Source organism: Coturnix japonica, unplaced genomic scaffold (genome assembly GCF_054131305.1).
Source record: "Coturnix japonica strain WE unplaced genomic scaffold, WE-NBRP24 Scf079, whole genome shotgun sequence".
NCBI lineage: Eukaryota > Metazoa > Chordata > Aves > Galliformes > Phasianidae > Coturnix > Coturnix japonica.
The window spans coordinates 435,544-451,499 of NW_028188982.1; the positions used below are offsets into that span (position 1 = coordinate 435,544).

Sequence of the window (15,956 nt, forward strand, 5' to 3'; positions counted from 1 at the left end):
AATGGGAGTGAATGAAGGAGTGAATGGGAGTGAATGGGAGTGAATGGGATTGAATGGGGGTGAATGGGAGTGAATGGGAGTGAATGGGGGTGAATGGGGATTGAATGGGGGTGAATGGGATTGAATGGGAGTGAATGGGAGTGAATGGGAGTGAATGGGGGTGAATGGGAGTGAATGGGAGTGAATGGGGGTGAATGGGGGTGAATGGGATTGAATGAGAGTGAATGGGATTGAATGGGAGTGAATGGGATTGAATGGGATTGAATGGGAGTGAATGGGAGTGAATGGGAGTGAATGGGGATGAATGGGAGTGAATGGGAGTGAATGGGAGTGAATGGGAGTGAATGGGAGTGAATGGGATTGAATGGGAGTGAATGGGATTGAATGGGAGTGAATGGGAGTGAATGGGATTGAATGGGAGTGAATGGGAGTGAATGGGGTTGAATGGGATTGAATGGGATTGAATGGGAGTGAATGGGAGTGAATGGGAGTGAATGGGAGTGAATGGGAGTGAATGGGAGTGAATGGTGAATGGGGGTGATGGGAGTGAATGGGAGTGAATGGGGTGATGGGATTGAATGGGAAGGAATGGGAGTGAATGGGAGTGAATGGTGTGAAGGGAGTGAGAATGGGAGTGAATGGATTGAATGGGAGTGAATGGGGGTGAATGGGATTGAATGGGAGTGAATGGGATTGAATGGGTTGAATGGAGTGAATGGGATGAATGGGATTGAATGGGAGTGAATGGAATGGGGAAGGGTAATAGTGAATGGGTTGAATGGGATTGAATGGGAGTGAATGGGAGTGAATGGGAGTGAATGGGATGGGAGTGAATGGGAGTGAATGGGATTGAATGGGATTGAATGGGAGTGAATGGCAGGGAATGGGGGTGAATGGGAGTGAATGGGAGTGAATGGGAGTGAATGGGAGTGAATGGGAGTGAATGGGATCCCCCCCCCATTAAGCCCCCCCCCATTAACTTAATCCCCCCCCCAATTTAAGCCCCCCCCCCCTTTTGGACCCCCCCCCAATTTAAAGCCCCCCCCCCCACCCCATTAACTTAAGACCCCCCCCCCCCCCTCATGGACCCCCCCCCTTATAACCCCCCCATCCCCCCCATTAAGCCCCCCCACAACTTAAAGCCCCCCCCCCAATTAACCCTAATTAACTAATTAATCTAATTAACTCACTGCGGTCTCAGCGCCGTCCTCCCCTCGTTCACCACCCCCAACCCCCCCCTTAAGACCCCCCCCATTAACTTAAGACCCCCCCCCCCATTAAGACCCCCCCCAATTTAATACCCCCCCCCCACTAATTAACCCTAATTAATTAACTAATTAATTAACTAATTAATTAACTCACTGTGGTCTCAGCGCCGTCCTCCCCTCGTTAACCACCGCCGCCTTCTGGCCGCAATTGGGATGAAACAACAACTTGGGGGGGGGGGGGGTGATTAAATTGGGGGGGGGTCCCACCCCATTGTTATTATTATGGGGCTGGGGTCCCACCCCATTGTTCCTATGGGGTCCCCCATTGTTATTATGGGGGGGGGTCTGTAATGGGGGGGGGGACAAGGCCCTTAAGATGGCGTTGGTTCGACGCAGCCGGTCGTTGGCGTTATGGGAATGGACGATGGTCACCTTGACGGCCATCCCATAAAGGTCCACCACCCCATAGACCACTAATGGGGTCAGCGTCGTCGCCACCCCTATAGGGGAGAATAGAGGAGGGTTATATATGGGGTGCCCCTATGGGGTCACCCCATAACCCCCCATAGGACAAGGGGTCACCTATAGGGTCCCTATGGGGTCCCCATACCCCCCATAGGGCAATAAGGGGACACCTATGGGGTCCCTATGGCACCCCATAGGACAAGGGGTCACCTATAGGGTCCCTATGGGGTCCCCATCCACCCCATAGGACAAGGGGTCACCTATAGGGTCCCTATGGGGTCCCCATCCCCCCCATAGGACAAGGGGTCACCTATAGGGTCCCTATGGGGTCCCCATACCCCCCATAGGGCAATAAGGGGACACCTATAGGGTCCCTATGGCACCCCATAGGGCAAGGGGTCAACTATAGGGTCCCTATGGGGTCCCCATCCACCCCATAGGGCAATAAGGGGACACTTATAGGGTCCCTATGGGGTCACCCCATAACCCCCCATAGGACAAGGGGTCACCTATAGGGTCCCTATGGGGTCCCCATACCCCCCATAGGGCAATAAGGGGACACCTATGGGGTCCCTATGGCACCCCATAGGACAAGGGGTCACCTATAGGGTCCCTATGGGGTCCCCATCCACCCCATAGGACAAGGGGTCACCTATAGGGTCCCTATGGGGTCCCCATCCCCCCCATAGGACAAGGGGTCACCTATAGGGTCCCTATGGGGTCCCCATACCCCCCATAGGGCAATAAGGGGACACCTATAGGGTCCCTATGGCACCCCATAGGGCAAGGGGTCAACTATAGGGTCCCTATGGGGTCCCCATCCACCCCATAGGGCAATAAGGGGACACTTATAGGGTCCCTATGGGGTCCTCATGGCACCCCATAGGACAAGGGGTCAACTATAGGGTCCCTATGGGGTCCCCATAGCCCCCATAGGGCAATAAGGGGACACTTATAGGGTCCCTATGGCACCCCATAGGACAAGGGGTCACCTATAGGGTCCCTATGGGGTCCCCATGAACCCCATAGGGCAAGGGGTCACCTATAGGGTCCCTATGGGGTCCCCATCCACCCCATAGGGCAATAAGGGGACACTTATAGGGTCCCTATAGGGGTCCCTTGACGGCCATCCCATAAAGGTCCACCACCCCATAGACCACCAATGGGGTCAGCGTCGTGGCCACCCCTATAGGGGAGAATAGGGGGGGGGGGGGTTACATATGGGGTCCCCATACCCCAATATAGGGTCCCCATATCCCCCATAGGGGTCCTTGACGGCCATCCCATATAGGTCCACCACCCCATAGACCACTAACGGGGTCAGCGTTATAGGGGGACAAGGAGTATAGGGTTAATGGGGGATATGGGTGTTTGGGGTCAATGGGGTGGGGGTATGGGGTGGGATATGGGGTTATATGGGGGGATATGGGGGGATATATAAGGTTATATGGGGATATATGGGGATATATAGGGGGGATATGGGATTATATGGGGGGATATGGGGATATATGGGGGTTTGGGGTCAATGGGGGGGAATATGGGGTGGGATATGGGATATGGGGTGGGATATGGGGATATATGGGGGGTATAGGGGGGGATATGGGGCGATATGGGGTGGGATATGGGGGGTATAGGGGGTTATATGGGGTGATATGGGGTGGGATATGGGGATATGGGGTGGGGTCACTTATAGGGACCCTATGGGGTCCCCATAGCCCCTATAGGGGTCCCTTGACGGCCATCCCATAAAGGTCCACCACCCCATAGACCACTAATGGGGTCAGCGTCGTCGCCACCCCTATAGGGGAGAATAGGGTTATAGGGTTAATGGGGGATATGGGGATATGGGGTGGGATATGGGGGGGATATGGGGATATATAGGGGGTATAGGGTGTTATATGGGGGGATATGGGGATATATGGGGTTATATGGGGGGATATGGGGGGGATATGGGGATATATGGGGGGAATATGGGGATATATGGGGTTATATAGGGTTATGGGGGGGATATGGGGCCATTGGGTCAAGGTTATGGGGGATATGGGGTGATATGGGGTGGGATATGGGGATATATGGGGGGATATGGGGATATATGGGGTTATATGGGGGGTATAGGGGGGATATGGGGTTATGGAGGATATATGGGGTGATATGGGGTTATGGGGGGTATATGGGGGTATAAGGGGTCACTTATAGGGTCCCTATGGGGTCCCCATAGCCCCTATAGGGGTCCTTGACAGCCATCCCATAAAGGTCCACCACCCCATAGACCACCAATGGGGTCAGCGTCGTGGCCACCCCTATAGGGAATAATAGAGGGGGTCATATATGGGGTCCCCCTATACCCCAATATAGGGACCCCATACCCCAATATAGGGTCCCCCCATACCCCAATATAGGGTCCCCATAGCCCAATATAGGGTCCCCATACCCCAATATAGGGTCCCCCCATACCCCAATATAGGGTCCCCATAGCCCAATATAGGGTCCCCATAGCCCAATATAGGGTCCCCCTATACCCCAATATAGGGTCCCCATACCCCAATATAGGGTCCCCATACCCCAATATAGGGTCCCCCCATACCCCAATATAGGGTCCCCATACCCCAATATAGGGTCCCCCCATACCCCAATATAGGGTCCCCATACCCCAATATAGGGTCCCCATACCCCAATATAGGGTCCCCCCATACCCCAATATAGGGTCCCCATAGCCCAATATAGGGTCCCCATACCCCAATATAGGGTCCCCCCATACCCCAATATAGGGTCCCCCCATACCCCAATATAAGGACCCCATAGCCCAATATAGGGTCCCCATACCCCAATATAGGGTCCCCCCATACCCCAATATAGGGTCCCCATACCCCAATATAGGGTCCCCCCATACCCCAATATAGGGCCCCATAGGGTCCATATACCCCAGTAACCCCCATATGGCCATAGAGACCCACCACCCCATAGACAACTAATGGGGTCAGCGTCGTCGCCACCCCTATAGGGGAGAATAGGGGAGGGGGGTCACTTATAGGGTCCCTATGGGATCCCTATTCACCCCATAGGGGTCCCTGATGGCCATAGAGGACCACCACCCCATTGACGGCCATCCCATAAAGGTCCACCACCCCATAGACCACTAATGGGGTCAGAGTCGTCGCCACCCCTATAGGGGAGAATAGGGGGGAGTTAATGGGGTGGGGTCACTTATAGGGTCCTTATGGGGTCCCCATACCCCCCCATAGCCCCTACAGGACAATAAGGGGACACTTATGGGGTCCCCATCCCCCCCATAGGACAAGGGGTCACCTATAGGGTCCCTATGGCACCCCCATACCCCCCCATAGCCCCTATAGGGGTCCCTTGACGGCCATCCCATAAAGGTCCACCACCCCATAGACAACAAATGGGGTCAGCGTCGTTGCCACCCCTATAGGGGAGAATAGGGTTATAGGGTTAATGGGGTGGGGGTCACCTATGGGGTCCCTATACCCCAATATAGGGTCCCTATGGCACCCCCATATGGCCATAGAGACCCACAACCCCATAGACCACTAATGGGGTCACCGTCGTGGCCACCCCTATAGGGAATAATAGAGGGGGGTCACTTATGGGGTAACCCTATAGGGTCCCCATATACCTGTATTGGGTCCCTATAACCCAGTATAGGGTCCCTATGGCACCCCCATATGGCCATAGAGACCCACAACCCCATAGACCACTAATGGGGTCAGAGTCGTCGCCACCCCTATAGGGAATAATAGGGGAGGGTTATATATGGGGTAACCCTATGGGGTCACCCCATAACCCCCCATAGGGCCCTATGGAACCCCCATGCCCCCCAATACCCCCCATAGGGCAATAAAAGGTCACCTATAGGGTCCCTATAGCAACCCCAAACCCCCCCGTGCCCCTATAGGGGGACAAGGAGGGGGTGGTCACATATAGGGTCCCTATGGCACCCCATACCCCCCCATAGCCCCTATAGGGCAATAAGGGGACACCTATGGGGTCCCTATGGCACCCCATAGGACAAGGGATCACCTATAGGGTCCCTATGGGGTCCCCATTCCCCCCATAGGGCAATAAGGGGACACCTATAGGGTCCCCATGGCACCCCATAGGACAAGGGGTCACCTATAGGGTCCCTATGGGGTCCCCATACCCCCCATAGGGCAATAAGGGGTCACCTATACGGTCCCTATGGCACCCCATACCCCCCCATAGCCCCTATAGGGGTCCCTTGACGGCCATCCCATAAAGGTCCACCACCCCATAGACAACTAATGGGGTCAGCATCGTCGCCACCCCTATAGGGGAGAATAGGGTTATAGGGTTAATGGGGTGGGGGTCACCTATGGGGTCTCTATGGCACCCCCATACCCCCCATAGGGCCCCTATGGAACCCCCATAGCCCCTATAGGGGGACAAGGAGCAGGGGGGTCACATATAGGGTCCACCACCCCATAGACAACTAATGGGGTCAGAGTCGTCGCCACCCCTATAGGGGAGAATAGGGTTATAGGGTTAATGGGGGGGGATATATAGGGGGGATATGGGGGGTATAGGGGGATATGGGGATATATGGGGGGATATGGGGTGATATAGGGGGTATAGGGTGTTATATGGGGGGATATGGGGATATATGGGGTTATGGGGGGGATATATGGGGTTATATGGGGATATATGGGGGTTTGGGGTCAATGGGGTGGGGATATGGGGATATATGGGGATATATGGGGTGATATGGGGATATGGGGTCAGATATGGGGATATGGGGTGGGGAAATATGGGGGATGGCCCCCCCTATAGGGGGGGGTCACTTATAGGGTCCCTATGGGGTCCCCATATCCCCTATAGGGGTCCCTTGACGGCCATCCCATAAAGGTCCACCACCCCATAGACAACTAATGGGGTCAGCGTCGTGGCCACCCCTATAGGGGAGAATAGGGTTATAGGGTTAATGGGGTGGGTCACCTATGGGGTCCTTATGGGGTCCCCATACCCCCCCATAGCCCCTATAGGGCAATAAGGGGACACCTATGGGGTCCCCATCCCCCCCATAGGACAAGGGGTCACCTATAGGGTCCCTATGGGGTCCCCATCCACCCCATAGGGCAATAAGGGGACACCTATAGGGTCCCCATGGCACCCCATAGGACAAGGGGTCACCTATAGGGTCCCTATGGGGTCCCCATTCCCCCCATAGGGCAATAAGGGGTCACCTATAGGGTCCCTATGGGGTCCCCATCCACCCCATAGGACAAGGGGTCACCTATAGGGTCCCTATGGCACCCCATAGGACAAGGGATCACCTATAGGGTCCCTATGGGGTCCCCATAGCCCCCATAGGGCAATAAGGGGACACTTATAGGGTCCCTATGGCACCCCATAGGACAAGGGGTCACCTATAGGGTCCCTATGGGGTCCCCATACCCCCCATAGGGCAATAAGGGGACACCTATAGGGTCCCTATGGCACCCCATAGGGCAAGGGGTCAACTATAGGGTCCCTATGGGGTCCCCATACCCCCCATAGGGCAATAAGGGGACACTTATAGGGTCCCTATGGGGGTCCTTGACGGCCATCCCATAAAGGTCCACCACCCCATAGACCACTAATGGGGTCAGAGTCGTCGCCACCCCTATAGGGGAGAATAGGGGGGGGGGGTTACATATAGGGACCCTATGGGGTCCCCATAGCCCCTATAGGGGTCCCTGATGGCCATAGAGACCCACCACCCCATAGACAACTAATGGGGTCAGAGTCGTGGCCACCCCTATAAGGGAGAATAGGGTTATAGGGTTAATGGGGGGGGATATATAGGGGGGATATGGGGTTATATGGGGTGATATGGGGTTATATGGGGTGATATGGGGGATATAGGGGGTGATATGGGGTTATATGGGGTTATATGGGGTATATGGGGTTATATGGGGTTATATGGGGTTATATGGGGTTATATGGGGATATATGGGGTTATATGGGGGGATATGGGGGGGATATGGGGATATATGGGGGGGATATGGGGATATATGGGGCTATATGGGGGTTTGGGGTCAATGGGGTGGGGATATAGGGGGGGATATGGGGGGTATAGGGGGTTATATGGGGGGATATGGGGATATATAGGGGGGATATGGGGTCAATGGGGTGGGATATGGGGATATATGGGGATATATGGGGGTTTGGGGTCAATGGGGTGGGGTATGGGGTGAGATATGGGGTAATATGGGGATATATGGGGGGTATATGGGTTATATGGGGTGGGATATGGGGATATATGGGGTTATGGGGGGGATATGGGGCCATTGGGTCAAGGTTATGGGGGGTATGGGGTGATATGGGGTGGGATATGGGGATAAGGGGGGGATATGGGGATATATGGGGGGAATATAGGGATATATGGGGTTATATGGGGTGATATGGGGTGGGATATGGGGTTTGGGGGGGGGAATATGGGGGATATGGGGATATATGGGGTGATATGGGGTGGGATATGGGGGATATATGGGGTGATATGGGGTGGGATATGGGGGATATATGGGGTGATATGGGGTGGGATATGGGGATATGGAGGGGGGAATGGCCACCCCTATAGGGGATAATGGGGGGGGGGGTCACTTATAGGGTCCTTATGGGGTCCCCATGCTCCCCCATAGCCCCTATAGGGGTCCTTGACGGCCATCCCATAAAGGTCCACCACCCCATAGACCACCAATGGGGTCAGCGTCGTCGCCACCCCTATAGGGGAGAATAGGGGGGGTTAATGGGGTGGGTCACCTATGGGGTCCTTATGGGGTCCCCATAGCCCCTATAGGGGTCCACCACCCCATAGACAACCAATGGGGTCAGCGTCGTGGCCACCCCTATAGGGGAGAATAGGGGGGAGTTAATGGGGGATATGGGGATATATGGGGTTATATGGGGTTATGGGGGATATGGGGTTATATGGGGTTATATGGGGGGATATGGGGATATATGGGGTGATATGGGGTGGGATATGGGGATATATGGGGATATATGGGGTTATATGGGAGGATATGGGGGGGATATGGGGTTATATGGGGGATATATGGGGTTATATGGAAATATATAGGGGGGATATGGGGTTATGGGGGTATATATGGGGTGATATGGGGATATATGGGGGGATATGGGGATATATGGGGTGGGATATGGGGATATATGGGGGGATATGGGATCAATGGGGTGGGTATATGGGGATATATGGGGTGGGATGTGGGGTTATGGGGATATATGGGGTGATATGGGGTGGGATATGGGGATATGGGGTGGGGTCACTTATAGGGTCCCTATGGGGTCCCCATAGCCCCTATAGGGGTCCCTTGACGGCCATCCCATAAAGGTCCACCACCCCATAGACAACCAATGGGGTCAGAGTCGTGGCCACCCCTATAGGGAATAATAGGGTTATAGGGTTAATGGGGGATATGGGGGGGATATGGGGTTATGGGGGGGATATGGGGCCATTGGGTCAAGGTTATGGGGGGTATGGGGTGATATGGGGTGGGATATGGGGCTATATGGGGGTTTGGGGTCAATGGGGTGGGATATGGGGGGGATATGGGGATATATGGGGTTATATGGGGGGATATGGGGATATATGGGGTGGGATATGGGGGGATATATGGGGTTATATGGGGAGGATATGGGGATATATGGGGTTATATGGGGTGATATAGGGGGGATATGGGGATATATGGGGATATATGGGGGGATATAGGGATATGGGGTGGGATATATGGGGATATATGGGTTATATGGGGTGATATGGGGTGGGATATGGGGATATATGGGGTTATATGGGGGGATATGGGGATATATGGGAGGATATGGGGTCAATGGGGTGGGATATGAGGTATATGGGGATATATGGGGATATATGGGGGGATATGGGATCAATGGGGTGGGGGTATGGGGGGGATATGGGGTTATATGGGGATATATGGGGTGATATGGGGATATGGGGTCAGATATGGGGATATGGGGGGGGGAATATGGGGGATGGCCACCCTTATAGGGAATAATGGGGGTGGGGGTCACTTATAGGGTCCTTATGGGGTCCCCATGCCCCCCCATAGCCCCTATAGGGGTCCTTGACGGCCATCCCATAAAGGTCCACCACCCCATAGACCACCAATGGGGTCAGAGTCGTCGCCACCCCTATAGGGGAGAATAGGGGAGGGTTATATATGGGGTAACCCTATAGGGTCACCCCATAACCCCCCATAGGGCCCCATAGGGTCCATGTACCCCAGTAACCCCCATATGGCCATAGAGACCCACGACCCCATAGACCACCAATGGGGTCAGCGTCGTCGCCACCCCTATAGGGGAGAATAGGGGGGGGTCACTTATGGGGTAACCCTATAGGGTCACCCCATAACCCCCCATAGGGCCCTATGGAGCCCCATGCCCCCCAATACCCCCCATAGGGCAATAAAGGGTCACCTATAGGGTCCCTATAGCAACCCCAAACCCCCCCGTGCCCCTATAGGGGGACAAGGAGGGGGTGGTCACATATAGGGTCCCTATGGCACCCCATAACCCCCCATAGCCCCTATAGGGCAATAAGGGGACACTTATGGGGTCCCCATCCCCCCCATAGGACAAGGGGTCACCTATAGGGTCCCTATGGGGTCCCCATACCCCCCATAGGGCAATAAGTGGAGACTTATAGGGTCCCTATGGGGTCCCCATACCCCCCATAGGGCAATAAGGGGACACTTATAGGGTCCCTATAGGGGTCCTTGACGGCCATCCCATAAAGGTCCACCACCCCATAGACCACCAATGGGGTCAGCGTTGTGGCCACCCCTATAGGGGGACAAGGAGTATAGGGTTAAGGGGGATATGGGGAGGATATGGGGTGGGATATGGGGATATATGGGGTTATATGGGGTGATATGGGGTGGGATATGGGGGATATAGGGGGTTATATGGAGGGATATGGGGATATATGGGGTGGGATATGGGGATATATGGGGGGATATGGGGATATATGGGGTGGGATGTGGGGTTATATGGGAATATATGGGGATATATTCCCCATAGGGCAATAAGGGGACACCTATAGGGTCCCTATGGCAACCCCATACCCCCCATATAGGAGAACCCCAAACCATCCCCACACCCCCTTCAGTGCCCCCCACCCCCCCATAGACCCCATTGATACCCCATAGACCCCACATCTGCCCCCCATTACCCCACTAGCCCCCATAATAGCCCCCTTATAGCCCCCAATTACCCCCCCATAGACCCTATATGGCCCCCATAGACCCTAATTGCCCCCTATTACCCCCCCACAGACCCTATATGGCCCCCATAGACCCTAATTGCCCCCTATTACCCCCCCACAGACCCTATATGGCCCCCATAGACCCTAATTGCCCATCCCATTGCTCCCCATAGACCATATATGGCCCCCATAGACCCTAATTGCACCCCCATTGCCCCCCATAGACCCTATATGCCCCCAATAGACCCCATTTGCCTCCCCATTGCCCCCCATAGACCCTATATGCCCCCCATAGACCCTAATTGCCCCCCCCATTGCCCCCCATAGACCCTATATGGCCCCCATAGACCCTAATTGCCCCCCCATAGACCCTATATGGCCCCCATAGACCCTATATGGCCCCCATAGACCCCAATTGCCCCCCATAACCCCCATTTCCCCCCATAGACCCTATATGCCCCCCATAGACCTCATTTGCCCCCCCATTGTCCCCCATAGACCCTATATGGCCCCCATAGACCCTATATGGCCCCCATAGCCCCCAATTGCCCCCCATAGACCCTATATGGCCCCCATAGACCCCATTTGCCCCCCATAACCCCCAATTACCCCCCATAACCCCCTATTGCCCCCCCAGCCCCATAGATACCCCACAGACCCCATAGATACCCCACAGACCCCATAGATACCCCATGGACACCATAGATACCCCATAGACCCCATTGATACCCCACAGACCCCATAGATACCCCATAGACCCCATTGATATCCCATAGACCCCATTGTCCCCCATAGACCCTATATGGCCCCCAATTGCCCCCCCATAGACCCCATTAATACCCCATAGACCCCATAGATACCCCATAGACCCCATTGATACCCCATAGACCCCATTGTCCCCCATAGACCCTATATGGCCCCCAATTGCCCCCCCAGCCTCATAGATACCCCATAGACCCCATAGATACCCCACAGACCCCATAGATACCCCATAGACCCCATAGATACCCCATAGACCCCATTAATACCCCATAGACCCCATTGATACCCCACTGATACCCCATAGACCCCATTAATACCCCATAGACCCCATAGATACCCCACAGACCCCATAGATACCCCATAGACCCCATAGATACACCATAGACCCCATTAATATCCCATAGACCCCATAGATACCCCATAGACCCCATAGATACCCCATAGACCCCATTGACACCCCATAGACCCCATTGATACCCCATAGACCCCATTAATACCCCATAGACCCCATTGATACCCCATAGACCCCATAGATACCCCATAGACCCCATAGATACCCCATTGATACCCCATAGACCCCATAGATACCCCATAGACCCCATAGATACCCCACAGACCCCATAGATACCCCATTGATACCCCATAGACCCCATAGATACCCCACAGACCCCATAGACCCCATTGATACCCCATAGATACCCCATGGACCCCTTAGACCCCATAGATACCCCATAGACCCCATAGATACCCCATTGATACCCCATTGATACCCCACAGACCTCACTGATACCCCATAGACCCCATTGATACCCCATAGACCCCATAGATACCCCATAGACCCCATAGATACCCCATTGATACCCCATAGACCCCATAGATACCCCATAGACCCCATAGATACCCCACAGACCCCATAGATACCCCATTGATACCCCATAGACCCCATAGATACCCCACAGACCCCATAGACCCCATTGATACCCCATAGATACCCCATGGACCCCTTAGACCCCATAGATACCCCATAGATACCCCATAGATACCCCATTGATACCCCATTGATACCCCACAGACCTCACTGATACCCCATAGACCCCATTGATACCCCATAGACCCCACTGATACCCCATAGACCCCATTGATACCCCATAGACCCCATAGATACCCCACAGACCCCATAGATACCCCACAGACCCCATAGATACCCCATAGACCCCATAGACCCCATAGACCCCATAGATACCCCACAGACCCCATAAATACCCCATAGACCCCATTGACACCCCATAGACCCCATAGATACCCCATAGACCCCACTGACACCCCATAGACCCCAATGACACCCCATAGACCCCACAGATACCCCACAGACCCCATAGATACCCCATAAACCCCATTGATACCCCATAGACCCCATAGATACCCCATAGATACCCAATAGACCCCATAGATACCCCACAGACCCCATAGATACCCCATAAACCCCATAGATACCCCATAGACCCCATTGATACCCCTCAGACCCCATAGATACCCCATAGACCCCATAGATACCCCATAGACCCCATTGATACCCCATAAACACCATAGATACCCCATAGACCCCATAGATACCCCATAGACCCCACTGATACCCAATAGACCCCACAGATACCCCATAGACCCCATAGATACCCCACAGACCCCATTGATACCCCATAGACCCCATTGACACCCTATAGACCCCATTGATACCCCACAGACCCCATAGATACCCCATAGACCCCATAGATACCCCATAGACCCCATTGACACCCCATAGACCCCATAGATACCCCACAGACACCATTAATACCCCATAGACCCCATTAATACCCCATAGACCCCATAGATACCCCATAGATACCCCATAGACCCCTTAGACCCCATAGATACCCCATAGACCCCATAGATACCCCATAGACCCCACTGATACCCCACAGACCCCATAGATACCCCATAGACCCCATTGATACCCCACTGATACCCCATAGACCCCATTAATACCCCATAGACCCCATAGATACCCCATAGACCCCATTGACACCCCATAGACCCCATAGATACCCCATAGACCCCATAGATACCCCACAGACCCCATAGATACCCCATTGATACCCCATAGACCCCACTGATACCCCATAGACCCCATTAATACCCCATAGACCTCATAGATACCCCACAGACCCCATAGATACCCCATAGACCCCATTGACACCCCATAGACCTCATAGATACCCCATAGACCACATAGACCCCATTGATACCCCATAGATACCCCATAGATACCCCATAGACCCCATAGATACCCTATAGACCCCATTGATACCCCATAAACCCCATAGATACCCCATAGACCCCATTGATACCCCATAGACCCCATTGTCCCCCATAGACCCTATATGGCCCCCAATTGCCCCCCCATAGACCCCATAGATACCCCACAGACCCCATAGATACCCCATAAACCCCATTAATACCCCATAGACCCCATAGATACCCCATAGACCCCATAGATACCCCATAGACCCCATTGATACCCCACTGATACCCCATAGACCCCATTAATACCCCATAGACCCCATTGACACCCCATAGACCCCATAGATACCCCATAGACCCTATATGGCCCCCAATTGCCCCCCCTTAGACCCCATTAATACCCCATAGACCCCATAGACACCCCATAGACCCCATAGACACCCCATAGACCCCATAGATACCCCATAGACCCCATACCTTGGTCGACCCCATTGATGTAGAAGTGCAGGGCGTTGTTGGCCTTCCTGGTCAACCCTATATGGTCCCCTTCCTATATGGGGTGGGGGGACACACATATATATATATATATAGGAAACCCTATAACCATAACCCCCCCCCCCCCAGACCCCATATAGGGACCCCATAACACATTAAGGTGGGTCATAGGGGGGTAATTGGGGGCTATGGGGCCATATAGGGTCTATAGGGGGCATATAGGGTCTATAGGGGGCATATAGGGTCTATGGGGTCTATGGGGGCCATATAGGGTCTATGGGGGGCAATTAGGGTCTATGGGGTCTATGGGGGCCATATAGGGTCTATGGGGGCCATATAGGGTCTATGGGGTCTATGGGGGCCATATAGGGTCTTTGGGGGCAATTAGGGTCTATGGGGGCCATATAGGGTCTATGGGGGCCATATAGGGTCTATGGGGGGCAATGGGGGGCCATATAGGGTCTATGGGGGGTAATTAGGGTCTATGGGGGCTATATAGGGTCTATGGGGGCCATATAGGGTCTATGGGGGGTAATGGGGGGGTAATTAGGGTCTATGGGGGCCATATAGGGTCTATGGGGGGCAATTAGGGTCTATGGGGGCCATATAGGGTCTATCGGGGCCATATAGGGTCTATGGGGGGGCAATTGGGGGTTACAAGGGCCATATAGGGTCTATGGGGGCCATATAGGGTCTATGGGGCCATATAGGGTCTATGGGGGGCAATGGGGGGGCAATTAGGGTCTATGGGGCCATATAGGGTCTATGGGGCCATATAGGGTCTATGGGGGCCATACAGGGTCTATGGGGGCCATATAGGGTCTATGGGGTCCATATAGGGTCTATGGGGTCCATATAGGGTCTATGGGGGGCAATGGGGGGACAATTAGGGTCTATGGGGGCCATATAGGGTCTATAGGGGGCAATTAGGGTCAATGGGAGCCATATAGGGTCTATAGGGGGCAACTGGGGTCTATGAGGGCCATATAGGGTCTATGGGGGCCATATAGGGTCTATGGGGGGTAATGGGGGGGTAATTAGGGTCTATGGGGGCCATATAGGGTCTATGGGGGCTATATAGGGTCTATGGGGCCATATAGGGTCTATGGGGGCCATATAGGGTCTAAGGGGGACAACAGGGGGCAATTAGGGTCTATGGGGGCCATATAGGGTCTATGGGGGGCATACAGGGTCTATGGGGGCCATATAGGGTCTAGGGGGCCATATAGGGTCTATAGGGGGCAATTAGGGTCTATGGGGGGCATATAGGGTCTATGGGGGGCAATTAGGGTCTATGGGGGGCATATAGGGTCTATAGGGGGCAATTAGGGTCTATAGGGGCCATATAGGGTCTATGGGGGCCATATAGGGTCTATGGGGGCCATATAGGGTCTATGGGGTGCAATGGGGGGGCAGTTAGGGTCTATGGGGGCCCTATAGGGTCTATAGGGGGCAATTAGGGTCTATGGGGGGCAATTAGGGTCTAT

The 15,956-nt window shown here is 54.1% G+C and overlaps 1 protein-coding gene across 1 annotated transcript in view; it reads right to left on the bottom strand.

The window, feature by feature from the left end:
* Positions 1-15,956, bottom strand: part of NEURL4 (neuralized E3 ubiquitin protein ligase 4) — a 182,906-nt gene that overhangs the window by 122,684 nt on the left and 44,266 nt on the right. Inside the window, exons 7-8 of the mRNA XM_085534229.1 lie at positions 14,452-14,524; positions 1,363-1,708 (exon numbers count right to left, since the gene is read on the bottom strand). Coding sequence (XP_085390355.1) covers positions 1,363-1,708; positions 14,452-14,524 — 419 coding nt within the window. The remainder of the gene's footprint in view (positions 1-1,362; positions 1,709-14,451; positions 14,525-15,956) is intronic.